Source organism: Vipera berus (genome assembly GCF_964194415.1).
Source record: "Vipera berus genome assembly, chromosome: 8".
NCBI lineage: Eukaryota > Metazoa > Chordata > Lepidosauria > Squamata > Viperidae > Vipera > Vipera berus.
In genome coordinates, this window is record NC_138211.1 from 10770192 (window position 1) to 10797509 (window position 27318).

At 42.4% G+C, this 27318-nt stretch overlaps 2 protein-coding genes across 3 annotated transcripts in view; one reads left to right on the forward strand and one right to left on the reverse strand.

Moving 5' to 3' along the window:
- Window positions 1-6439, reverse strand: part of TCF7L1 (transcription factor 7 like 1) — a 73776-nt gene extending 67337 nt beyond the window's left edge. Inside the window, exon 1 of the mRNA XM_081333694.1 lies at window positions 6272-6439. The gene's annotated coding sequence lies outside the window, so the exon portion shown is untranslated. The remainder of the gene's footprint in view (window positions 1-6271) is intronic.
- Window positions 6431-27318, forward strand: part of DBNL (drebrin like) — a 28948-nt gene continuing 8060 nt past the window's right edge. The window contains exons 1-10 of one of the 2 annotated variants that reach the window (XM_081333695.1): window positions 6431-6626; window positions 8243-8298; window positions 12314-12426; window positions 14849-14923; window positions 16538-16684; window positions 17976-18053; window positions 19745-19896; window positions 21811-21865; window positions 22376-22444; window positions 26373-26481. In XM_081333695.1, coding sequence (XP_081189821.1) covers window positions 6544-6626; window positions 8243-8298; window positions 12314-12426; window positions 14849-14923; window positions 16538-16684; window positions 17976-18053; window positions 19745-19896; window positions 21811-21865; window positions 22376-22444; window positions 26373-26481 — 937 coding nt within the window. In that variant the 5' untranslated portion in view covers window positions 6431-6543. The remainder of the gene's footprint in view (window positions 6627-8242; window positions 8299-12313; window positions 12427-14848; window positions 14924-16537; window positions 16685-17975; window positions 18054-19744; window positions 19897-21810; window positions 21866-22375; window positions 22445-26372; window positions 26482-27318) is intronic. The other variant, XM_081333696.1, reaches the window with a different exon arrangement.

A 27318-nucleotide genomic window follows, 5' to 3' on the forward strand; every position in this document is an offset into this window, starting at 1 on the left:
CATTCTGGGCACATAGGTCCCAAGATCTAATCAAGGATGTTGGGTGTAGAATGCAACATGACTTAAATTAAATAAATAAATAAATAAACCTTTATTGTCAAAGTACAACATGTGTACATTGAGATTCGCTGAGCCTCCCCCCCTGTGCTCCCTCCCCCCAACACACAGTGACAACAAACCCTCCATCCTACCATACCATGTGAACCAACTACACCACACACCAGCCTCCCAAGTCAATTCTGCATAAGTTCACAGAGATTATATCTCATTCAAAAGCCTAACAGCCCACAGATAAAAGCTGTTTTTCAGCCTGTTCTCAGAATGCTTCTTACAAATATAACTGTAGGATTCTTTCGGATCTGGCCTCTATGGCAGGAGAAAGATCCACATTATGTAATTTTGAAAATTATTGAGAACTAATAGGATTGTTTTTTAAAGTTCCTATTTCCACAACTTTTCCAGCATGCCTGATACCGCCAAGATCATTCTTTTAATCTGGGGCATTACAAAACCAGAAGATAATCCCAGTTCCTTGGATGGAATTCTCCAGGAAACCTCTAAAACGTGCCACTCTATCGTAATATGTAATGCAACAGATGGAATGCAAGGTGAATAGATATAACTATGTTCAGCTGATTCGATTTTAATTTGATTTAAATTACATTAGTGTTTTTTTCCTGATTCCACCTTTTTCTTGAATCTGATCATGCCTATTTTGGAGGATTCCATACCTCGGTGTACCATTCAAATACTGGCCTCAATTACTAGCAACAATTCTCCAGTCTCTGATAGGGAACTCTTAAGTTCCTGTTTCGCATTACTAACAGAAAAGGATAAGTGTTAGAGCAAAGTACATATCTGACATACAGAAATTCCAGGTCCAATCTTCTTAACAGCTTCAGGCATGGTTTGGAAAGATTCCAGTCTGAATCCTTGGAGAACTACAGATGGTCATTTTATTGGATATTTTTCCATAATAAAATTAAGTCACATATCACAGTACGATGTAATATGGTTTGTTCAGTGTTGTAGTAACCCTGCCAGCGGTGAGTTATTCAATACACCATAGTTAACCAAAACATGGTTTTAGTGTGATATGTGAGCTTGCTTTCTTGCTCACTTCATACATTTGAAAGTTCCTATCTAGTCCTTCCAAATCTGACCGTGCACTTGACCCTTGTAATCAGTCATGTACCAATTATATTTATACCAGTACAATGAAAACTATAATTCACATTCTCAAATCTTTTTTCTGTCTTGTCTCTTTCTCTCTCTTTGTTCTTTTATGCTGGTTGTTTTGGATTTGACTTCTATTTTGTGAACTTTGTCCAGAGACCAACTAATTGCATTTCTAAATCAAGTGAACTGCTAGAAATACTGTTGACATATTTTCCTTAGTGGGAAATTTTTCAAAGGGAAATTTACCTTTTTCCAGAGAGGATTCTCACAGGTGGACAACCTATTAGGAAGCCTATAGGGGCTCGGCCAGCCCTGGAGAACTGTGAGAATGTGTTGCTAAGGAATATCAACATTCTCATGCATGTTCCCCAGATGAATATGCAAGGATTTTTTCAAAGTGGAGGACTACTCAAACTAGTCATTTAGAGATAGCTAGATACAGAAGCGTCTATAAGAGAAAGTCCGTTTTTGATCTTCATTTGTACCACAGAACCATTTCTAATACAGGTGACAACCATAATGAAGCCTGTCCATCATGGTAGTAACTCATGATGATCATAAAGCAGATCATCCATATGACTGACCTGATTGTATGACTTTTTGCAGTGATTGTTAAGTGAATGCTATGGTCATTAAATGAACTAATGGTTTGCTATGAGCTGGTTTTGCTGAAAAATGGAAGGAAGTGCTAGTTTTCAGGAAAAACATTGTAAAACGTGGTCACGTGACCAGTTATCAGTGTTGCCCAGCTGCAGAGTGCCCAAAGTGGAATCACATGACAGGGGGTGGGCAGTTGTTGGACTTTGAATCTGCATCATAAGTACCCTCAGGGAGATCTGTTGTAACTTCAAATGGCCACTAAGTGGCCAGTCATAAATTGAGGATTCCTGTACTTCAGATTATCTTCTCTTGTTTTCTTCTCTTAAGACATATTTATACAGTCCTGGGAACCTAGTGGTTTATTAAATATTTCTTTCCCCACTAAAGAACTCCAGGGATTATTCTGTAGAAACATGCAATCATTTTATGATCTCCCTATTACTGAAGAGATTGATGACAAGATTTAAAGGGAAACACATGGAATGAACATTCTCAGATTTTTGTTTCAAAGGCCATTAACCTATGTATAAAATGGTAGAGTTATCTGTACAGGAATTATTTTTTTATCTGCCTTTAGTAATATCAATCCAACACCTATTTTTTAATGAATTAAGTATTGTTTTGCCCACTATTGGTAAAGCTAAAACACTGTTGTGGTTCTTTATCTACAGATAAAGTCCTTCATTTTGTTTTGTAAAACATGTATTATAGCATTGCAGTTAATCCAGGAAAAGTTATGTAGATTTTCCAAAAGGCAGAAGCTGATAGCGTTAAGAATGAAAAGGATTAAATGAAAGTTTACAGTCAAGGTTATTCCCTCTAGCCTATGGAAATGCATGCATTTGGCTCAAACTGAACGCAAAAGTGAAATTACAAGGGTACTGTACTGTTAAGTTTGACCAGCTGTGTTTTCAGATCATGCTAATTCTGGAACTAGAAATTTACTACTGTTTTAACATTTTGCAGTGGCAGTAGAAAGTGTATCAGGCTGCAGTTCATTTTACACTTTGCGCTACGAATTGCTTAACAGCAGTTTATTAAATAAACCACAATGGGATCCACCAAGGAACAAATTGTGGTTTGCAGACCACAGTAGCTGGGCTCATATGTCCTAACCCCAAGCCAAGCCAAGCCCATCACTGCTTAGCATCTTACAAGAGTCCCGTCTTTCCTGTAGCTGAGAAGGAAAGAATAGGAAGAATGCATCAGCAATGCAACACAACAAAATGTTTCACACCACTAACACGGCACTCGCTAAGCCATAAATTTTAAACTCGGTGAGGTTCATGCATTGCTCTAGCACATAAATCACCCCTTACAAACAGCAAGTGTCTGGGTTCCTGTATTAAATGAAGCACCGTTCAGTGGCTTAACACAGTGTGAAAACAATGTTCCCAAATCATTCTTCCCATGCTCCATTCTTTCCTTAAGAGGCCATCCTTTTACTTGGAATAGGCTCTTGGGGGGGGGTTGCATCTTTGGTTTATGGGAGGCTAATGCATCTGGCTCAGCCTGTCACTGTGATGGAGATTGTGTTGGTCCAAAGGATTCTGCCTTCCGTGACCCTGGTCCAAACTATTTGGCTGGCCCCTCTCAGTCTGAGTTGAAGTCTGTCCTTTTTCCTCCCACTTATAATTTGCTGGCTGAAAGAATCTTTTTTTAAACTAGAAAACATGGTAGGTAACCTCAATTCTGACAGTGGTCACTCCAAGGTTCTCAGCTTCACCACAGTGACTAAAGTAAATATTGTACAGCCACACTTAAATCTGCTATTTTCACTTGTGGGGGAGAAGCAAGAGGAGCAATTGTGCCACCTTGCGGAGACTCAGACATCCTGAATGCAGAGAGGAGCATAGAGCAGGGGTCCCCAACCTTGGCCACTTTAAGACCTGTGGACTTCAATTCCTAGAATTCACCAGCCTTTGGATAAGTCACCTGATCTGTAATCAGTGTATTGGGTTCATGTCACTTGCAAAGCTAGGATTCTCTACTCTTTTTACCTTGGGATTTTCATGCATCATATCTGATTTAGCCACACGTCACAATGCAGGATAATTTGACAAAATGTTTCCACAGGTAGTCCTCGAGTTACAATCATAAATGGGGTCAGAATTTCCATTGTTAAATAAGACAGCCGTTAAGCAAGTTGCACCTTGTTAGGCATATGGTGCTAGCCTACAATGTTGGGTTGAAAATATATTAACCATAATGCTATGTCTTTAAGTTGTTAATTGGCCAATGGGTGTGTAAGTGTTCTCATGGCCATAAGAGGAAGCTAGGAACGTAGCTTCTCTCTCTCTCTGAACTCACTGCTCTCTACTACTACTGTTTTTGCTCTGCTGTTGGTTTACTACTGTTGTAAACTTGAACTGTGTATTTGACCTCTGGACCGGTAAGAAGACTTTGTAGTTTGGATTACTCCTTGGACTGTTGCTATTGTTTATGACCTGGACTGTTTATTTTTGACTGTGCATTTTTGTTCTTACACCACCTCAAAAGTAAAATACTTTTTGCTTTTTATAACTCAGTGTATTCTTGTGTGACTTTACTGCTCTCAGTACCATTCCTTGTCTGTGCAAACTCTTTGGTAGCACAAGGAGACCTCTGCACAAGTAAATTCCTTAACACACCTGATTTTACTACTTTCTTTGTGGTTAAACGAATAACAGTGGCTGTTAAGTGAAACATGCCGTGATTAAGCAAATCCAGTTTCCCCCATTTGCTTTGCTTGTTGGAAGCCAGCGGGGAAAGCCACAAATGGTGATCACATGACCCTGGGATGATGCGACTGTGGAAATAGATGCCAGTTGCCAAGTGCCTGAATTTTGATCATGTGACCATGGGGATGCTGCAACAGTTGTAAGTGTGAGGACCAATTGTAAGTAACTTTTTTCAGTGCCTTAGAGTGGCCATTAAATGACAGGTTATAAATCAAGGATTATCTGTATAATTGGGCAGCAGAACTGGGCTGGGAAAACTCAAAGTACAGCACCATAAGCTCTCTTTATTCCCATCTAGACGATATCTAGTTTTGACGCCTGGCAGTTGTACTGTATAGCCATCAATAGGTGCTTAAACCCAAATTAAAGCAGCAAACAAGAATATTTTTTTAAAAAATAATCATAATTATTCCACAACGCAGAATTGACCTCCTCCCCAATTTATTTAGAAACTTATGCCAACCTTTTTGGGCTTCATTTGTAATCTGAGCTGCACATATAATCATCAGTTAGTACAGCAAACAGACCAGCAGCCGTTTTGATAGCTTACATGTTTTATTATGGCATTAACCAATTATTTACCTAAAATGTCTCAAAGCTTTATCCTGCCGGAGAGAAAATGCTGGATCCAGTTCTTCCTTGCCTTGCAAACTTCCAAGTATTTTTTTCAAGGGAGTATTTTAAAAACAAAAAAATAAAAGTATTTGAAACAAACAAGCACAATAAAACTTGATTTTGCACTTGAATCCAAGGTCACTAGATAACTATTATTTACCAGTTTGCACCATGGGTTAAGCCTTGACTTGCTTGACCAAGATTTATTAACCAACCTCAATATTCACACGGGTAAAATAAAATCTTTGGACTGCAATTATTGCATGATCCATGATTTAAAAGTAAAAATGTTTACTATCTCTTTCCTGCCATCTCTTGGCGCTCAGTTTTTCTGGCGCCCAGATACGGGGAAATAAACTCAAATTTACCCATTGAAATGTTGGGTATATGCACGTATGAAGCCCAATCAGAGAGTACAAGTAGTCCTCAACTTTACGACCACAAACTGAGCCCCAAATTTCTGTCGGTAAGCAAGAGTTGTTAAGTGAGCTTTGCCTCATTTTATGTCTTTTCTCGCCACAGTCGTTAAGTGAATTTGGCTTCCCCATTGACTTTGCTGGTCAGAAGGTTGTAAAAAAGGAGCCTTGGTGGCGCAGTGGGCTAATGCCTCCTTAAGTAACACCAGCTGCCTGCAATTAGTGCAGGTTCGAGTCCCACCAGGCTCAAGGTTGACTCAGCCTTCCATCCTTCCGAGGTAGGTAAAATGAGGACCCAGATTGTTGGGGGCAATTAAGCTGACTTTGTAATAATGCCGCTTGGGGGGGCTAATAAGCAGGCATATACATAGAATGAAGGCTATTGCTAAGCACATTTGATTTGTGCTTAGATTGTAAGCCGGCGGGATATAAATGGGATTAAAATACAAAAAATTAAAAAAAATAAAATTAAAATGAGCCAGGAACACTGCAACCGTCATAAATGAGTCAGTTGCCAAGCGTCTGAATTTTGATCAGGTGGCCACGGGCACGCTGCAAAGTGGTAAGCGTGGAAAAACGGTCACCGATCACTTTTTCTCAGCGCCCTTGCAACTTTGAACGGTCCCGAAATGTAACCGGAGGACTAGCCGCACTGCGTGGGAACGAACCCCCAACCTTACCTGCACGCCAGAGCAACGGGTGCCCCCCCCCGTTTCCTCCCGCCGCCTTAGGAGAGCTCACCCCAAGCTTTGGCCCCGGGCAGCCACGCACGCTCTCGTTCCCCGGGCCGAGCCGGCTGCGCGCCAGTCCTGCCCGGCGGGGGCGCGCCTCGAGCAGGAGCTGCGGGTCCGCGGCGTCTCGGGCGCCCCCTCCTCGCTGCAGCGCAGCCGTCGCCGCCGCCGCCGCCGCCGCAGCAGCAGCGCCAAGCCGGGCGGAGCCGGAAGCCGCCGGGCGAGCCTGCCTTACCGCGCGGCTGTGCGCAAAGGAGGGCGCGACGGTGGTGTGGCTCGTCCATGGCGCTCAACCTGAGCCGGAACGGGCCGGCGCTGCAGGAGGCCTACGGCCGGGTCGTGGCCTCCGGGAGCCGGACGGACTGGTGAGGGGCTGCGCCGGCGGAGCTGGCTCCGGGCGCAACTTGGGGAGGCGAGGGAAGGCTCGCCTGGAAAGGTCCGGCGGCGGGTTTGGGGGAGAGCGCGCGGGGCAGAGAACGGGGTGTGGGTAGGGGGAGAGATGGCGATGCAGCCAGGTCTTCGGCCCCTCCGGAGGGATAGAGCGGGCCGAGGGCAGCCCCCGGCACGAGGGGGCAGTTCGCGGGGAAAGAGGCCCCGCGCGCCGTGGGGGAGTCGGATGCGCGCTTGGGGCGTCCCAGGAAGCCAGGATGGGCCAGGAGGATGGGTTGTGATGTGTGTGTGGGGGGGGGGAGGCGTTGCAGCGTGCCTGCTTCCCCCCACCCCTCCCCGAAAGCTGAGCATGGACTCGGTGTGCTGCCGTGGGGCAAAGAGGAAGCGGCCGAGCCGCGGTGGCGCAATGGAGACGGGAGAAGTTGATGGGGCAGGAAGGCTGGGCAGAGGCCGGGAGTGGAGGAGCTGGGCATGGGGCAACTCGGGGGACTGGTGGGGTGAGGCGTTTGGGGAATGACTCTGGGCAGGGCCGGCCTCCCAGCAGGACCTCACTTGGACAGGAGGCTGCCCCAAAGCTGCCCCTTTTCAGATGTTCTCTGTAAGACCCCTACACTCGTTTTGCTTAACACGGAGGCCAGCAATTGGAGATTGAGTCAGTTGTGAACAACCCCTCGTGGTCTTGCACGTTGTGTAAACCAGCTAGCTACCCGGTTAAATCATTATATGGTTTGTTCGAGACTCATAGCACCTTGTGGGAGGGAAAACAATTGCGTTTTGTTAACCTGTGTTTAGTTTGTTATGTGAACTCAGCCGCCTCTGGTAAGGTTGGGGAGAGGGCATTACTTTTAAGGAGTGGCCTAGATTGGTGGAGATCAAGTGATGATAATGGGAACACTGCATCCCTGGCTAGAAGTGCCTTAATGGGCTTTTGCAGAAAACAGACAATTTATGACTTACAGTTTTGATTGTCAGCCAGGATAAATTCTAGAAAGAAGAGAACCTTGTTGTAGAGAAAAACTTAAATTTATATTTGTACTTATACAGTAATTGCTGTAAAAATTGGAAAGCACTTCTTTGTATCTTTTTCCCTTTCTCTTCTTTCTTGCTGGCTTGCACGTTCAGCTTTCTCTTTGATTTCTTTTTTTCCCCTTACCTTATGATAGTTATTATTTTGCCTTTTAAAAGGTTTAATAAAATTATATACAAAAAAATAGAGCTCCGGCAATATGTTTGGAAAAAAAAGTGAAGGTTTCGGAGTTGTATTCAGTGGAAGGAGTCTGGATGGACCTTACAACTGTCGTTAGGTCATTTTAAAAATAACTGGTAATCTCTGTAAAACTGTAAACACCCCCCCTTTGTCATTGTTTTAAAGAAAGAGGCATGTAATCATATAAAAACAAGAAAAAAGTAGAGTTAAAAGTTGGAGAATAACATAACGTTTTGAACAAATCACAATCAAATCTAGGCTTAGTGTGATGTAAGAATCCAATCACTGAAGCATCAGGTCAACAATATTCTGAATCTGAAAGGTTATGCTCAGTCTCCAGTGAGTAACATAACAAATCATTTCATTTTGCTTCTTTGTTTTCAGGGCTCTGTTTACCTACGAGGGAAACAGCAATGACCTCAGAGTGGCAGGGACTGGAGGTAAGTGAATTTTTGCAAAGCATTCTTTAAGGAAACAAACTTTTCTGTGGCCTGAAAAGTTTGCTTCGGATTTTTGGCTCAAGAAGTCTGTTTTCTAGTTTTTGTCTGTCCTTAAGTTCTAAAGGAGAGACTGCTTGATTATGGCTTTTGGATCCAAATGCAGCTGGTCTCATGGTTTTTGTAGGGCGCCTGTGGCATTTCTCTAGAGCAGGGGTGTCAAACTCAATTTCATTGAGGGCCGCATCAGCATTGCGGTTGCCCTCAGGGGGCCGGGTGGGTATGGCCAGGGTGGGCGTGCCCTACTGGATGGGCGTGGCTAGAGTGCATATGGCCTACTGGGTGGGCGTGGCCAGCTCTACATCGTTCGCATCAAGGGTGCCTATGGGGACCTGGGCAGGAGTGGGACAGATCTGAGGGTCTCTGGCAGAAGGAGGGTCTCTGGGCCAGGGCCAAGGCAGTGGGGGCCGTTCCCTCACTGTTTCCAGGATGGTTTCGTGGGCCACATGAAACCACCGGGCCTTGTGTTTGACATGTCTGCTCTAGAGCCTGGTTCTTTGGTGTGATGGCGACACATTCATTTATTTCTGCTTGTTTATACGTATAGATTCTGGGAAGTCTCCCGACCGGTCCTAGGAAATAGATTTGTAGGAGATGTAGTGGGTGTGTACTCCTGTTTTCCAGTAGAAAGGAACAATATATTATACGTTAAACATATTACAAATCTGTGTGGAGGTTCATAGGTGACCTGAACATTTTTTTATGGAATTTACTTTAAAAAATTATAAAAATAAAATTGCAAGGGAAAATGCTAATTAGCAGCCGGAGTGCCAGTTTGTACATTAAACAGCTGTATAAAAAATGGCAGTTTTAGCAACTTGAACTGCTTATTAAATATACTTGTTTTGGCATGCTACCGTTAGGAAATTTTTAGTGGATGGAATGACTGTAGCCTGTTGCCTTTACAAAAATATATTCTTGTCTTTCATTAGTCATTGTATTTTTGTCACTATAATTGCAGGCATTGGGTAAATGTGCAAAGCCTACGTCTTTCTGATTTCTTTTTCTTCCTCCACACTTATGCCTATTGGCATAAAATGCACAGAATGATGCATAACAGGTTATTTATATCTGAATTGGCTACCAAACTAGAATCAGTCACCATGAATTGTACAGGTGTTTCACCTGTCACTTAGCAGTTATTTGAAGTTACGCCTGATCTCTTTGGGGGTACTTGTGACCCGGTTCCTAAGTTCTGATGGCTGCCTTACCCCCACGCACCCCAGTGCACATGACTGCATTTTGGATGCTTGGCACCTGACCTGCATTTCCGACCATTTGCAACTTCCCACTTCGTGCGACCATGTTCACATTGTTTTTGCTGAGAACCTGCATTTCCAGTTTTTAGCAAAACCAGCCCATAACAAAAAATTGGTTTGCTTAACAGCCATGACATTCGCTTAACAATTGCTGCAAAAAAGGTAATAAAATTGGGTTGGTAATATGGATGACCTATTTTATGACCGTCATGACTTATGACCATACTTGGCAAGTTCCATTACAGACATAAGTCAGGGCTTCAAAGTGAATTGATGGAATGTCTGAATATATATATCCATCAATTCACTTTGAAGCCCTATCTATCTACCTATCGTATCTATCATCTGCCTGCCTGCCCGCCTGCCCATCCATCCATCTATCTATGACTTTGCCATGGTGGAATGTTGGTTAGAAAAATTAGCAGTGAGGAGGTTTTTGATTGGCTTCTAATTTGCAGAGTACACACAAATTTGCCGAAGGGCAAATTTCAAGGAAGTTCAAATTCAGTTTTAAAATGGTTACCTTTGAGGCAACGTCTCTTTTAATCTGCTTTTTTTTAAGAGAATGCTGTATAAAAGTCACAAGGACAGGAATTATACCCTATACCAAGGGTAGGCAACCTCGGCTCTTTTATGACTCATGGACTTCAGCTCCCAGAATTCCTGAGTCTCAGGAATTCTGGGAGTTGAAGTCCATGAGTCATAAAAGAGCCGAGGTTGCCTACCCCTGCCCTATACCTACATAGCACATAATAACATAGTGCCATAAAGATCCCTTTTATGGAAATTTTAGTAAAAATGCAATAAGAAAAGAGAACTCTTGCAAAGTGTATCTCATCTAGAAACTCCTTCAGTTCTTTTTTTTTAAAAAGGGAAGTAGCAGACATAGCTCCGTATTTAGTGGTTTTTCAGTGGAAAAAATTAACATTGAAAAAAAATCCACAGTTGCCTTTTTTTGTTTCACATTTGAAATGGCTACTTTTTGAGACAATTAAATTGACTAATGAGACGATGACTATGAAGAAGAAGAGAAAAGAAAAATGGTAATTACAACGTGGAGACAGAATAGGATGGTTTAATGGAGGAAACATCAAAGATTAAGAGATTGTGTTGGCAGGGAATGGGACTTCAGATGTGGAAGTGATTCACTGGCTGTTGTTTTAAGATTGCAGCTCAGTAGATGCTTGAAACTTTTCAAGGACATCCTTATACTGTATATATTCTGGATCTTAAAACTATAATGATGAGCTTCTGTTACCTAATGGGTTTCCAAAGTATTTTTGGCACCGTAAATGTTGTCTTATGCTTACTAAGTAGTATTTTATGGATATTGAGCCTCCTTCACTAAACTTGGACTTAGAATAACAGAATTGGAAATGACTTTGTAGGTCATCTAGTCCAACCCCCTGCTCAAGCAGGAGACCCCATACCATTTCTGACAAGTGTCTGTCCAGTCTCTTTTTAAAAGCCTCCAGTGATGAAGCTCCCACAACTTCTGAAGGCAAGCTATTCCTTTGATTGTTCTCACTGTCAGAAAACTTCTCCTTATTTCTAGGTTAAATCTCTCCTTGATGACTTTCCATCCATAGTTCCTTGTCTGGGCTGTCCCCCTCCTCTCTGTTGTCCCTCTCTGGGTTGTCCCCCTACTCTCTGTGACAGTCCCTCAAATACTGGAACACTGCAATCATGACACCCCTGGTCTTTCTCTTCACTAGACTAGCCGTGCCCAGTTCTTGTAACCCTTCTTCATAGATTTTAATCTCCAGGCCCCTAATCATCTTTGTTGCTCTTTACTCCTTCTAGAGTCTCAACGTGAATTTTATAGGATGGTGACCAAACCTGGATGCAGTATTCTAGATGTGGGCTTACTCAGGCTTTACAGAGTGATACTAGTACCTCCTGTGATCTTGATTCAATCTTACTGTCAATGCAATTTAGGATTGGATTGGCTTTTTTGGCTGCTGCCGCACACTGCTAGCTCATATTTAATTGATTGTCCACTAGTTCTGTTCATGCCTAGGAGCTGTGTCTTCCTTCAGTTAGTTCTGCAATTCTGTGCTTACTCTTTCAATATCAACAATCACAATTTATTAGCCTAATAGAAACTCAAGGCAGATAGTATTTGTCCTCTGTAACAATCTAGCCTACAGGTTGTCCTCAACTTAGAACCATTGGTTTAGCAACCATTAAAGTTACAATGGCACTTGTAACTTTTAAAAAAGTAACTAACAACCAACTCAGAATGTCCAACTCCTCACAACCCCATGGACCACAGCATGCCAGACCCAGCTTCCTCCACTGTCTCCCAGAGTTTACTCAAATTCCTGTTCATTGTGCCAGTGACGCTATCTAACCATCTCATTCTCTGCCGTCCCCTTCTCCTTTTGCCTTCAATCTTTCTCATCCTCAGGGTCTTTCCCAATAAATCCTCTCTTCTCATTAGGTGGCATAAGTGTTTGAACTTCAGCTTCAGATCCGTCCTTCCAAAGAACAGTCAGGGTGGGATAACAAATAAACCAGGACAGAGGGTTTTTTCTGTAGCAAGACTGAGCATCTGGTCCCTTCGGGCGTTGGCTGGCTAGAATTTCTAGAGTTCTTTTCTGGTCTTAGATCAGCATATTCTGTATATTGTTTGTAGGTGATTCTTCATGTGGATTTGCTTTAACGTTGAGCTCTCATTCTCAAATAATGATATACAGATGGTGGTCTGGAGGAGATGGTGGACGAACTCAATAGTGGGAAAGTAATGTATGCTTTCTGCCGAGTGAAAGACCCCAACTCTGGTTTGCCGAAATACGTGCTCATTAACTGGGTATGTACAATGAAATTCCATTCAATCATAAAAGTTGGAAGTTATTTCTAGAAAATGTTGTCCTTCTTGCCATATAAATAAACAAATTTCAAGGTAAACTGACAGTGTTTAAACATTTAGGATATAAAAACAAGTTGGAAATAACACATAAGCCATGGTTAATAAACAGTACTTTGGTTCACATATGGTAAGCCAAAACCATGGAAATCGCATTATGGCTTAGTGCAAGCATAATGTTGGACTTAAGATGAAGTGAATTATATTTAGGCTGCACTGAACATAATGCCTGGAATGTTTATGCCATTTAACTAAAACACACACACACACACACACACACACACACACACACACACACACACCCCGAACTTAATTCTCTCAGCAAAGCTCTATCAAGTCAAGTATTTTAATGTTTGCACTCATTGCGCACATTCCTAAATACAGTATCTTTTTAAAAGATAAACATGCATTTCACACTGCCAAGTAAAAGCTCTAAAGCTCCCTTAAACCCAGGGCTGGACTGTTTGAGAAAGAGTAAACATTTGATAAACTGGCCAGAAGGAAAATGTGCTAGCTAAATATAGGGCAGAAGTTGTCAGAATGTGGATCAATCTCAGCAGGGGGAATGTTCAGCATCGCTAACCCCAAAGTCGCCTTGGGGACAGGTGGCATCAAAATCCCATGAAATAAATGGAGAGGGCAAGACTTAAGAATGAAATACAGGTAATCCTTGACTTACAACAGTTCGTTTAGTGACCATCTGAAGTTAAAACAGCCCTGGAAAAAGTGACTTATGACCATATTTTTACACTTATGACCATTGTGGCATCAGGTGATCAAAATGCAGATGCTGGGCAACCGACTCATATTTATGACCGCTGCTGTGTCCCAGGGTCACATGATCACCTTCAGACAAGCAAAGTCAATGGGGGAGCCAGATTCACTTAACCAGATTACTAACGAAACAACTGCAGTGATTCACTTAACGGTGGCAAGAAAGGTCGTAAAATGGGGCAAAATTCATTTAACTGTCTCGCTAAGGGACAAATTTGGGGGTCATTTGTGGGGGTAAGTCAAGGACTGTGTAGCAAAGGTGATATACACTTGGATACCTTTTGTTCTTTAATGACAAAACCTGTAAATCTGTGGCATGTTAATCATTAATAGATTGTTACACAAGATTTCACATATCACAGCTTAGTTCATCAAGTGTGCAAAGGGAAGTGGGGCCGGTGAAAGCAAATGTTGTAATAAATGGGTTGATGTCTGTAATATTGCAGAAGCGTTAATTAGGTTTTGCAGCGAGAGATTCAGCTTAAAGCGAAATGAAGTTAAGGAAACATCGTCGTTTAGTTGTAAGCTGAAATGAATAGGCCTCTTTTGGAACAGGCTTCTCAATCTATTGTGTAGACTTTACTTGTGTTGAATGACAACTGTCCTCCTTCCTAGCCATTAACTGTGGTGCCTGAAAATTTGGGGAGTTGTAAACCAAAAAGTTGGGAAAGGCTTCAGCAATATGAGTTGAATCGGATCAAACCCGCCTTTATTGCAATCATTAACCAGTATGTCCAACTCCAAGGCATTTTAGCTTTCTCCTGAAATAGCAACAGCACGTAGACTTATAGGCCGCTTCACAGTGCTTTATAGCTCTCTCTAAGTAGTTTACAGAGTCCACACATTGTCCCCAACAATCTGGGTTGTCCTTTTACTGACCTCGGAAGGATAGAAGGCTGAGTTGACCTTGAGCCCGTGAGACTCAAACTGCTGGCAGTTGGCAGTCAGGAAAATTAGCCTGCAATACTGCATTCTAACCACTGCGCCACCACAGCTCATGGGAATGGATTAATGAAAGTTATGTTTCTCAGTCTTGGCAATCTTGAAGATGTGGGGACTTCAGTTCCCAGAATTCTACCGCCAGTCATGCTGACTGGGGAATTCTGGGTGTCCCCCCATCTTCAAGTTGACACAGTTGAGAAACACGTGAGTTAAAGTGTTCCAGGGGTAATTTGTACATTTCACAATGTGTGCAATATGGAACAATGGACTACTTTCTTTCAGGGCTATGGCATATTTGGAATATCACACACCATCCTCTGTTTCAAACAGTACACACTCACACACACAGAGTACGCATCAAAAGGGTGTTCTGGGAGTATTTTGTTCATGGGAGTGTCATTTTTTGAGATCATTGTTTGTGTTCTGTTTTTAAAAACGGCGGTCTTTTAATAGAATCTGGAATACTCTTTTCCTCCCATTTTTCCTAACCTAAATTTGGAAACCAGAACTTGGCTTTGTCTTACAAGGGCTTAACTGAAGAACTCTTACTCCGAGAGTTGTGTACGGCATTTCCTTCCCTGTCACCACTTGTATGAAGGATGATATGAGTCCCCCAGTTTAAATTCTCTCTGTGTTTTTCTTTTGGCAGTTTGGGGAAGGCGTTAACGATGTGAGAAAAGGAGCCTGCGCCAACCACGTCACTTCAGTCGTAAACTTTTTGAAGGTATTATTTATCTTGAGTTTTATTCTCTCTCATCTACAGGGGTTTTTTCAAAAGCACACAGACACACACACACACACACACACAGAGAGAGAGAGAGAGAGAGAGAGAGAGAGAGAGAGAGAGAGAGAGAGACCTGTAATAATATTACCTCAAGAGACAGGAGGTTTTAAGCCAGGGGTCTTCAAACCTGGCCATTTTGTGACTTGTGTACTTCAACTCCCAGAATTCCTCAGCTAGGCACGTGTGCCTGGTTCAGGAATTCTGGGAGTTGAAATCCACAAGTCATAAAAGGGCCAGGTTTGAAGACCCCTGTTTTAAGGCAACTAGTTAAAATTTTGTTTTCTGGATACCCTGGAATGGAGGATGGAAAGTTGTACAATTGTAGACTCTTAGTTCTGTGTTACTTTTTGTTTAGAACAGAATCCTTGGGAGAAAAGATTCATCTACCAAACATGACTTAACTCTTGAAACCACAGGCAGTCCTCAACTTACAACAGTTCATATAGTGACCGTTCAAAGTCATAACAGCACTGGAAAAAAGTGACTTAGGACCATTTTTCACAATGAAGACCGTAGCAGCATCCCTCATGGTCACGTGATTTATATTCGGATGCTTGACAACTGACTCACATTTATGACGGTCGCAGTGTCCCTGGGTGGTCCCGGGGTCCCCTTTTGTGACTTCCTGACAAGCCAAGTCAATGGGGGAAGCCAGATTCACTTAACAGCCACGTTCCTAATTTAATAACTGCAGTGATTCACTTATAGTGAATTCAAATGTAGTGAGGAAAGTCGTAAAATGGGGCCAAACAAATTTCTCACTTAGCAACATACTAATTTTGGGCTCAATTGTGGTTGTAAGTCGAAGACTACCTCTATATCTATCCAGCATGCCTCCCCGGCATTTCTCAGCAATTCTGCAAAATAAGATTTCTGTCTCTAGAGCAGGGGTAGGCAACCTTGGCTCTTTTATGACTGGTGGACTTCAACTCCCAGAATTCCTGAGCCAGCGTGGCTCAGCTTGGAAACCTCTCCCTTTTTTCTCAGCATGGCTGGCTCAGGAATTCTGGGAGTTGAAGTCCACGAGTCATAAGAGAGCCAAGGTTGCCTACCCCTGCTCTAGACAGATTCCAGGTGGCAAATCTGCTTCCACAGATGTATAGATGGATGTTGGTTAGCTCTCCATGAAGCTAAACAGATAGTCCTCGACTTACAAGTATTCATTTTGCAATTGTGTGAAGTTGCGATAGCACAGAAAAAAATGACTTAGGACTGATTCTTGCATTGATGACACTCAACGTCCCTGAGGTCAGGTGATCATGATTCAGGTGTTTGGTACCTGTCACTTATTTACAACCTTGGCAGTGAGGTGGTAAAATCAGGTACAGTCCTATGATGCCTCAATTAGTGACCACACTGCTTAGTGGTGGATTTTTGGGGGCCCCCGTTGTAGTCATAAGTCAGGAGTACCTGTACCTGCTAATGGGTTGGTACATCACATCCAGACATAGTTTGTTTGCCTGTTGCTTAATGAAGAAAAAAGGGTCTGGCCTGGTGTAACCGACATTTATCAGCCAATCACAAGCAGGAAATCATGCACTTCCTTTCTTTCAGGGTGCTCATGTGACAATAAATGCTCGGGCTGATGAAGATGTGGAGCCGGAGACCATTATGGAGAAGGTGGCCAAAGCTTCAGGGGCAAACTATAACTTCCATAAAGAAGGGAGCAAGTTCCAGGATGCAGGACCACAAGCTCCTGTGGTAAGATCTAAGCTTGAGTTGGTCAAGATGATGCCACTTGTTGCCTTCTTTGGAGTTCATTAGACTTCTTCCCCATCCGACTTCGGTTTGCGTAGATTAGCCTGGTCTTGAGAGGTCATCAAAAGCTTCCGTGGGCCACCTCATAAATGAGAGAATAGCACTGCAGAGTCTCCTGACTCCATGGCACATGTGACCCAGATGATCACATACCGTAACAAAAGATTAAATACCATAGCAACTTTAATGTTATAACCTGGTTGAGCTCTTGAGAGATTTACCCAATCTGAAATCTTAGAAGATTTGGGAAAATGACACCGAATCTGGCAAGATTTTGAGCTGGAACAGCCTTAATCTTGCAGTTTTGAGAGTCTGGTTATTCAAAAAATATGCCTTGTTTTCTCTGGATGCCTGCATCAGGGACCATCTAAAGTAATTTTGTGGATACAAGTGGTCCCCAACTACTGGTTGGAGCTGCGGTTTTAGATTATTTTAACATATAAATGGGACTCTGAGAAGCTGAAGTGCATCAACCTCTAACGTTATCTTTCTTTCAGGGTGCCCCTGAGTTGCTCAAAGTCCCCATTGGCATTCTGGGAAAATTAAAATGGCGGCATTGAAGCCTGAATATGGGGAAAAGGAGGAAGATTGTAGACTTGATTACATTGTTTCCTGGTAAAAAGATACTTTAAAAATTGCCACGCCTGACATGGTAGACATTTTGGGAATAATCACCAACCCAGCCTGCGGTGGCAGTCGTTTCCCGAGTGCACACACTCAGGTCGAACTTACCAACCCCAGAGGTTTCCTGCCACTCCATCATAGGTAGTAAAAATAATAGGCTTGCCAAACTTCCATTGAAATTGCAATTCAGGTTCTTAGTCCAAGGTTGTGGAAGTAGGTTTTTTGAAATGGCTTAATGCTCCCCATGCCTTTAATGGGTTGAGAAGAAGAAATATCTTGTTAACATTTACCTAATTCAATGTCTGAGGGTTCCAAAAAGTGAAGTCTATTAACAGCTTGCTGGCACCTTGATTAATAATTAAACACAGTTAGGACATGAATGAATTTAGTTCTGTGCATTTAATTAATGATGTAATTAATTTTAAGTTTTGTATTAACTAAATCTATTGATTATTTTAATCTGTAGATCCCGTGCTTCTTTTTGTCTTGTTTTCTTTTACGGAGCTTTGCATTTTATTTCTTTAAATGTTTTTTATCAAATAAATTATTAATAACCAAGTGCAGTTAAGCCCAGGAATTTCTGAAGCGGTGTGATTCTTTTTTGCAATAGGGCTCTGTTTACCAGAAAACAAATGCTATGTCTGAGATTAAAAGGGTCAGCAAAGATAACTTCTGGGCCAAAGCAGAGGTATGTATTTCACTCATTCCATTTCATGTTGCTGCTGAAATATCAGTTGGGGATTTGAGTTAGCTGGTGGCTTATTTACAGCTTCCTTAGTTTTATAGGGGACACGGTGGCTCAGTGGGTTAGGACGCTGAGCTTGTCGATCAGAAGGTCGGCAGTTTGGCGGGTCGAATCCCGAGTGCCGTGTAACAGAGTGAGCGCCTGTTACTCGTCCCAGCTTCTGCCAACCTAGCAGTTCGAAAGCACGTAAAAATGCAAGTAGAAAAATAGGGACCACTACGGTGGGAAGGTAACAGCGTTCTGTGCGCCTTTGGCGTCTAGTCATGCCAGCCACATGACCACGGAGACGTCCTTGGACAAGCGCTGGCTCTTCAGCTTTGAAACGGAGATGAGCACCGGCCCCTAGAGTCGGAAACGACTAGCACGCGTGTGCGGGGGAACCTTTACCTTTACCTTTTACCTAGTTTTATAGGGCTATGTTTCGGGTCATTGAAAACAATTGGTAGATTTTCACATTGTATTAAGCCAGGATTTTTAAAAGGTGGATTAAGTGGCTGGAAGTGGCATTGTGCACACATTATAGCAGGGATGGGCAACTATGGGCAACTTTACATTCTATGGACTTCAAGTCCCAGAACGCTGGTCTTGAGCAGAAACATCTTAGCATCAGCTGTTTGAAACGTCCTTTTTAATAGGAAGGATTATAAGACTGTCTTCCAATCTTGTAAGCAGAAGTTACCCAATTTAATATATGTATAGAGTTCTCCGTTTATTTATTTATTGTGTCATATACATGGGCTAGCTCTATATATTAACATTTCACCTAGATTAATGAAGCACAATTAAATGTAAGTGTTCAGAAGATCTATACTAGGCACAGCATCGTTTATAGCACAATGTGATCTGCAGTTTACGTGGAACCCCACAGTCACACTGAGGGGAGGATGCTATGCCCCATTTATACAGAGAGTCCCACTGTGTGAAGTGCGAATCCTATTCAGGGCTGTCCACTGTTGGCATGGTAGTTCAAACCCTGGCACTTTTTTTTAAAAAAAAGTACTTTATTAATTTTCTATCATTACAATCCTGACTGCTCTTTAGAAGGCCAGATCCTGAAGTTGAAACTCAAATACTTTGGCCACCTAATGAGAAGGAAAGACTCACTGGAGAAGAGCCTAATGCTGGGAAAGATTGAGGGCAATAGCAGAAAGGGATGACAGAGAATGAGGTGGCTGGATGGAGTCACTGAAGCAGCAGGCGTGAGCTTAAATGGACTCCAAAAGATGGTAGAGGACAGGAAGGCCTGGAGGAACGTTGTCCATGGGGTCGTGAGGGGGTCAGACACGACTTCGCAACTAACAACAAAGGGCTTAATGAACAACATGTTGTCTGGGTTAATTTTTTGCTTAGTCATAAAAGTTAAGTTCTTACTCTCTTATCTCGTTTTTCCAGCCGTTAATAAAAGTTCCATGTTTGGATGCATTCTGTGTCTTCTTTTTCTTTGATTCTCAGTGTGAGTCTATCCATTTCTGCACCGTCCAATATTTTCTTAATTATCGCTTCATCCAAGGGTGTTATCTCATTTTTCCAGTGCTGCGCAAAAACCCTGGCACCTTTTTGTGGGGTCATTTATAGGTCTTCCTATGTCTAGTTCTCCGTAAGTTCCTGCTTTGAAATACGGTTTGTTCTTTCAGAAAGACGAGGAAAACCGCCGGATGGAAGAAAAGAGGAGAGTGGAGGAAGAGCGTCAACGTTTGGAAAAAGAGAGTCGGGATCGGGAATTGAAGGAAGCAACTTTACGGGAGCGAAGATACAAGGAGCGAGCCCAGGAGATTGATGCTCAGAGGCAAGTCGAACTGGTTTTCCTAGTAGTCTTCAGTTTTAATTTAAGATTCAATTTAAATTTCCACATTGATCCCAGAGAAGCAAAGTGGCTCAGTTGTGGTCGTAAGTTGAAGACTACCTGTGCAACAAGGCTGAAGTGTTGGGGAGGATCACTTGTGACAAAAACCTTCAGCCCTCTTTTCACATGTCTTGCTTGTAGTTTTTATGTCTCTAATTGCAGCGTAGCCGCGTAACAGAGTGAGCGCCTGTCACTCGTCCCAGCTTCTGCCAACCTAGCAGTTCGAAAGCACGTAAAAAATGCAAGTAGAGAAATAGGGACCACTCCGGTGGGAAGGTAACAGCGTTCCGTGTGCCTTTGGCGTCTAGTCATGCCGGCCACATGACCACGGAGACGTCCTTGGACAAGTGCTGGCTCTTCGGCTTTGAAACGGAGATGAGCACCGGCCCCTAGAGTCGGAAACGACTAGCACGCATGTGCGGGGGAACCTTTACCTTTACGTGTGTCTTGGCCGGCAAATAGCAATTCTTTTTAAAGGTTGATTTAGACAACATTATGAAACCATAGAATGAATTCCAGTCATATGTTTGGGGCCTAGTTGTGGCCCTTGATTCTCAGTCACTGAATTGTGGGGTTAAATTAATTAAATTAAATCCAGCTGAGTGTGGGATTTGTTAACTTTAGTTAAACCCAGATTTTTGCTTAGTGAAAGACACTTGAGAATAAAAAAGATAGTACAGTTGAGTGATGTTAACTCTTCTTTTTCAGAGTTAACTTGCTATATTTTTTTTTTAAAAAAGGAAGATTTTGACAGTTTATTGTATATTGGGCTATATTTATAAATTCTAGGATGCTATATTAGAGATCAAGAGAGCCACTTTGGGGTGCTGGTTAAGACATAGGGCTAGAAACCAACAGACCACAAACCCTAGTCTTCCTTCAACACAAAGCCATCTGAGTGACCTTGGGCCAGTCGCTCTCTCTTAGCCCTGGGAAGCGGTCAATGGCAAGCCAGTTCCGAAAAACCTTACCAAGAAAACTGCATGTCTTCTCCAGACAGTTTTTGCCAGAAATCAAAAACTTGACGTCTTCCCTTTCTTTCAAAGAGATATACAGGTAGTCCCTGACTTACAACCAGAATTCAGCACAAAATTTCTGTTGTTAAGTGGCACATTTGTTAATTGAGCTTTGCCCCATTTTATGACCTTTCTTGCCACATGTCGTTATGTAACCGCAGCAGTTACATTAGTAACATGATTGTTAAGTGAACCTGATTTGCCCATTGACTTTGCTTGTCGGAAGGTTGGAAAAGGAGATCACAGCAATGCCGGTCATAGGTATGAGCCAGATGCCAGGCCTCTGAATTTTGGTCACATGACCACGGGGATGACACAATGGCTGCAAGTGTGAAAAATGGCCATAAGTCGCTCTTTCCAGTGCCGTGGTAACTTTGAACAGTTGCTAAATGAATTGTAGTAAGTTGAGGACTGCCTGTATTTTCTGACGGAGAAGAAGAACATTTTGAAATCTGAGCGTTTATAATGAAAATGAAATTGTAGAGTTGCAGCATATTTCATAGTAAATCAGCCAAAATTGACCCTGAGGGCTCTGCAGTTCTGGATGGTACATCTCTTGGAATAGAATTCTATTAAACAGAAATAGAAAAATGGGGGAAAAACCCTGTTTGCTTCCAGCGAAGTTCTTGCAGTATTAAAGTTCTGATATCACAGATTTAGTTCTGTTCCTCTCTTTTTGGTGATAGGGATGGGTTTATGTATTTTTTTGTTGTTGTTGTGAATAGAGCACCAGATTAAATTAGAATTACATTGAAGGACACAGCTAAGTTTAGAAATTGAAGATCTGAATGGCATAATTTTTGTTAACCACAGCTCTTGATTTTTTAAAAAAAATCTGCAGGAAATTCCAGCAACAACAGGAAGCCAACTCAAAAGAACAAGAAAAACAACAATGGGTAAGGTTGGAAATGATCACATTTTTTTTCTCTGTTTTTAAAAAGAGATGTCTGAAGATAGAATTGCTTTCTTGCCTATGAAGATGATAAAAGATAGCAAAGAATTCCTAGGCAAGTCCTGAGATCTTTTAGTGCTGTCATAAAGACATAAATGTCGTTTCTGCTGGTTAAATTTGCACCAAATTTAAAATGTAGCAGGTAGAAGTGGAATTCTGGCCATCCTTTGCTTATTTTTCTTGATCGGTTGAATGACGTGAGTCTGGTCTGTAGGAAGAAACTTTTCCTTAACATTCTTTGACAAAGCCATGATTTCAATAGATGTGAATATTTGTAGCTCAGAGTTGAACTGTGGAGTTCTTGGTGCTCTTTCAGCTTGGTGGTTTTTTTGCAGACATTTCATTACCAAACTAGGTAACATCATCAGTGCAAGCCAAGAGTCTTACTTCCCTCACCCTGGTGCCATCTCTGGTTGACCTCACCATAAGTGTAAGGGGTCATCTTTTGTTACAGAAGGAGCAAGAAGAAATTCGCAGCAAGAAAGGTTTCCCACGGAGGAGTGAGTCTGTGGAGAAAGCTCAGGTACAGGGGGAGAAGTACCAACCTCTCCTCATTCTTCACAGTGCCTTAGCATGCGGTGTTATCACTTCTATCTTCTTCCTATCATCTCTTGGTGCCTATTCGATCAAAACAGGGATAACTGGTGACAACTACATAACAACTACAATTCAACAATCTCACTACATTTTCTGTGCATGCAATGCACTGCATGCATCATTGTGAGCATTGCATGTTTAATACAGACACTCTTGTAGCTGGCAGATATGAACAGTGCAGCCAGAATTTAACCCAGAAGAAGATCTTCATGTATCTGCTTTACCTCTTCCTGCCTTAGGAAGGCTGAATACTTATACAGATGCATAAACCCTTCAATCCTTGTTTCTCTTTTGTTCTTGGGACATCTGAAGGCTATCTCTGTTCCTGGGACATCTGAAGGCTATCTCAATCTATACAGTTTTCCAGTAACTAAGAAAGTACCAGACTGATCTTTCTGTTGATAACAAAACCTCTCCCTTTTAATGATAATTCTAAATATTGATTGCGATTGATAATTCATTTTTCTTCTGTTGTCTGCTCAAACTTGAATTTTTTTTCGTAAGAACCTTGTCATTGGTTCTTTTGTAACAGTTTGGATCATGGTCGCAAAAAAGTCATCCGCGTCTCCTAGGGCTATATACTTTTCACTTGTTGTCTCTTTCACTACGTTTTTGCCTGATTCTGAAAATAATTCGAGATAATTATTTGTTGTGCATTTTTCTGACAATGAAGCCTTGCTCCATTCCTGTGTCCAAGAGGTGACTAAAAATCATGTTTGCGGCTGAATTACTGTGTTTCTAACTTCTTGCCATTATAAATAGCCCCACAAAAATTAGCAGTCCACAAGTCTAATTTTTATTACTTGCTTTTATTTGTGGGGAAAAAATGACCTAGAAATGGACTTCTGATCCCTTTGACAGCAGGTTTGGTTTCTGTGTGCAGGTTGACAAAGGAACAAATTCCGCTTCCTCTACTCTTTGTAGAAAAATTCAGGAAGTAAGATTACTCCATCCTTTTTGGTATAGTATGTGGTTAACAGAAAAATGTAAGAGTGTGTATAATAACAAACAAATTTCTGATTTAGACATAACAGAACTCTATAATTGAACAGTTGGACAGATAGTCCTTACTTAAAAGCCGTTTGTTTAGTGAATGCTCACAGTTACAACTGCATTGAAAAACAAAAGACCTGACGTCTCACTTAATGACTGTGCTGCTTCACAATTTTCTTTCTTTCTTTTTAAATAAATCTTTATTTACATTTCGTGTTAAAAACACACCACACACCAACAAAGACAAAAAAAAACATTTACAATATACAGAAAACGAAGAAATCAAAAAATTGAAAACCATTTCACAAATTTCAAATTATATCTACTTCTAAACTAACAATTATATTCCACTCATTAAGTCTCTTATAACTATCCAACTCCAAAGCTTATTCATTAACAAAAACTATATCACTTCATTTTTGACCAACCTCCAAGCCACCCTCATTTCTTTAATCTTTTATCCATCCAAATATACCATTTATTCCATGATAGAAATGCTGGTGTCTCTTCTTTACCCTTCAATGTCTTGGTCAATGTGTCTGCTTCTGCACAATCAAGTATTCTCCTAATTGTAGCTTCATCCGGCGGGGTATCTGCTTCACAATTTTCTGATCCCTAGGGTGGTCCTAAGAGGAAGAGTACACATATACACCTTATCACTAAAACCTCCCCAACTAGCTGTCTTCCAGATTTTGAGAGACTGTAATTACCAGTTTAATTAAGGGACGCAGTGGCTCAGTGGGTTAGGACGCTGAGCTTGTAGATCAGAAGGTCGGCAGTTTGGCGGGTCGAATCCCAAGTGCCGCGTAACAGAGTGAGTGCCTGTTACTCGTCCCAGCTTCTGCCAACCTAGCAGTTCGAAAGCACGTAACAACGCAAGTAGGAAAATAGGGACCACTACGGTGGGAAGGTAACAGCGTTCCGTGCGCCTTTGGTGTCTAGTCATGCCGACCACATGACCACGGAGACGTCCTCGGACAAGCGCTGGCTCTTCAGCTTTGAAACGGAGATGAGCACCGGCCCCTAGAGTCGGAAACGACTAGCACACATGTGTGGGGGGGAACCTTTACCTTTACCTTAACTCCATTCTGCATCTCTTGGTTTGTGAGAGTCTTCCTCCTTCTGACTAGCTATTTGTAATTCCTTGATCCTTCTGAATCTTTTCCATAGTGGAAAAGATTAATGCTGTCCGCAGGGACCTTCCTTCACCCTTTAACTTTGTATCTGATGTAGTAGATGCAATATTCAAAAGGATATCTTGCACAAGGACTTCATATGGTATCTTCAGGCAAGCTTTACTATCCCATTTGTTTATTTTTATAATGAACAAGAGGTGCTTTGGCCCAAAGCCTTCATGTCTTTTGCAGTATCTAGAAAGGTATGTATCCATATGCAAGCTTCACCTTGACCAGTGGGAGCTTGCTTTATCTCTGTGGCGATTCTCAGCCATCCAGGTTGTCCCAAGTTCAGTTCAGAACTGAAGGAGCTTCTTGGAGGGGAAGCGAAACATCTTCAAAGAAAAACAAAGAAGATCCAGTTGCCTCTTGAAAAAGCACCTTTGGGATGCTTGCTTTATCTTTGGAGGAAGTGAGGACCGTGGCTTTGAACTTTAGTGAAAGAATGTGGATGGTTATTACTTTTCTGTAATACTTCACACCTATCCCCCATCAATTCACTGCAAGATGAAAGCTGTAGTCCTCCTTAGGTAGAGAAGCAACTGACGGATTGTAGAGCAATCTATCTCTATCTCTGTCCTAAACTGGGAAGTTAGAAGCTTCTTCGTTGAATGTTATAGACTGTAATCTATCAAACTAGTCCAGGGGTAGGCAACCTTGGCTCTTTTACGACTCGTGGACTCCAACTCCCAGAATTCCTGAGCCAGCCATGCTGCCTCAGGAATTCTGGGATTTGAAGTCCACGAGTCGTAAAAGAGCCAAGGTTACCTACCCCTGAACTAGTCCAATATGGGCTGGTAGGTAGATATTTTTCAACTTCCCACTTTAGAACAGAGATAGAGATAAACTGGTCTAAAGTCTGTCAGTTTCTTCTCTAACTAAGGAGGACTACAGTTTGGGTTTCCCCCATTCCTAATCTAGCCTTGTAACAGCTATGCACTGGTGCATATACATAAAAAAAGTAAGAGTCCTTGTTGATTTGTTGCTGACTATAGGGGGTGGTGCTCAACTCGCATATCAGGGCCATTGAACCAGCACGGCACGAAGATATTTCTGCAGTCATGCTGCCAGCGCGACATCATTGAGCACTGTCATCTTCCTACCAAAGTGAACCTATTTTATCTACTCGCATTTACATTCTTTTGAACTGCTAGGTTGGCAGGAGCTGGGGTGAGGACAGCAGCTCAGCCTGTCACATGGCGCTCAGGTGTTGAAGTTGGGCTGCTGGCTATCCAACCGACAAGCCCAGCGTCTTAACCACTGTGCCACCCCCGGCGTGTATACCTACAACGAGTAAAACCTTTTCGATGGATGCCTTCATCCTGAGCTTTTCCTGCTGAATGATTTACTGATTATCCCAAATCTCTCTCTTAACCCTCATTCAGCATGTTCAGGGGCTGTGCGAGCTGCAGACAGTGTGATTTGTGGCTGTGTCGCCCAGCACACCTGGCAGTGTGGGATTGAGGAAAGGATTTTGATGGCTATTAGTAAGGTGTTTTGGTTTTGGTTTTACATTTAGTAAGATACGTAGGCAGCCAAAGGTAGCATTTTCCCCCTTGCATGCAAAGGGTGGGCAGCAGCGGTTTTTGCTGTTGCTAGAGTTCCGTCTTCCTTTCCACGCTTTTGAGTTTTGTATTTCATCAGGATTCAGTTATCCTTTTTCGTTTGTTTGTTTTGTTGTTTTAGGAAGCAGCATCACTAGTAGCTCAACGATCAGTGAATCCTCGTGAGATCTTCAAACAGAAGGAGAGGTCCATGTCTACAGAAGCAGCAGCCACCATCAGCTCCCAGCCAGGTATTCTTCTACACACTCCTACACTAAGGAAGGCACACGGCAAAGGGCATCACTTACTTTCCCCAGGGACAGGAATGTCAGAAACAGACCTCGGCAACCGTGAACATATTTTTTTCTTCTTCTCCGCCAAGCGCAGGGTGGAAATTTGAAACCTGTCGCCATGATTTGGCTCTTGGAATTTGGTTCATAGGATTGAATGCTATCCATTAGTACGTATGCATTGGAGGCATGGTTTAATTTGACCGCAGGTAGCCTTTGACTTTCGGACCACAGCAGAGCCCAAAATTTCTGTTGCTAAGCGAATCAGTTGTCCAGTGAGTTTTGTCCCATTTTACGACCTTTCTCGCCACAGTTGCGAAGTGAATCACTGCAGTTGCTAAGTTAGTAACGCGGTTGTTAAGTCAACCCGGCTTCCCTGTTGACTTTGCTTGTCAGAAGGTCACCAGAGGGGATTCCTGGGACACTGCGGCCGTCATAAATGTGAGTCGGTTGTCAAGCATCCGAACGTAAATCACGTGACCATGAGGATGCTACTCCATCACATGACCCCCTGGGACGCTGCCACCATTGTCAATACGAGCTGGTTGCCAAGCCTCAGAATGTTGATCCTGTGACCCCGTGGGTCATAAGTTTGAAAAACTTTCATAAGTCCCTTTTTTCCCATTGTTAAGTTCAAACAGTCACTAAACTAATGATCGTAAGTTGTGGACTACTTGTAGTTCTTGTGGTTGGCGTCACAAAACACTGTTACATTTCTGAATGAGAATGGATAGCATCAGGCAACAAGGCAGTAACTGAGCTAGCTTAGCCAAAGTCTGCTTATTGTATAAGAGAGAC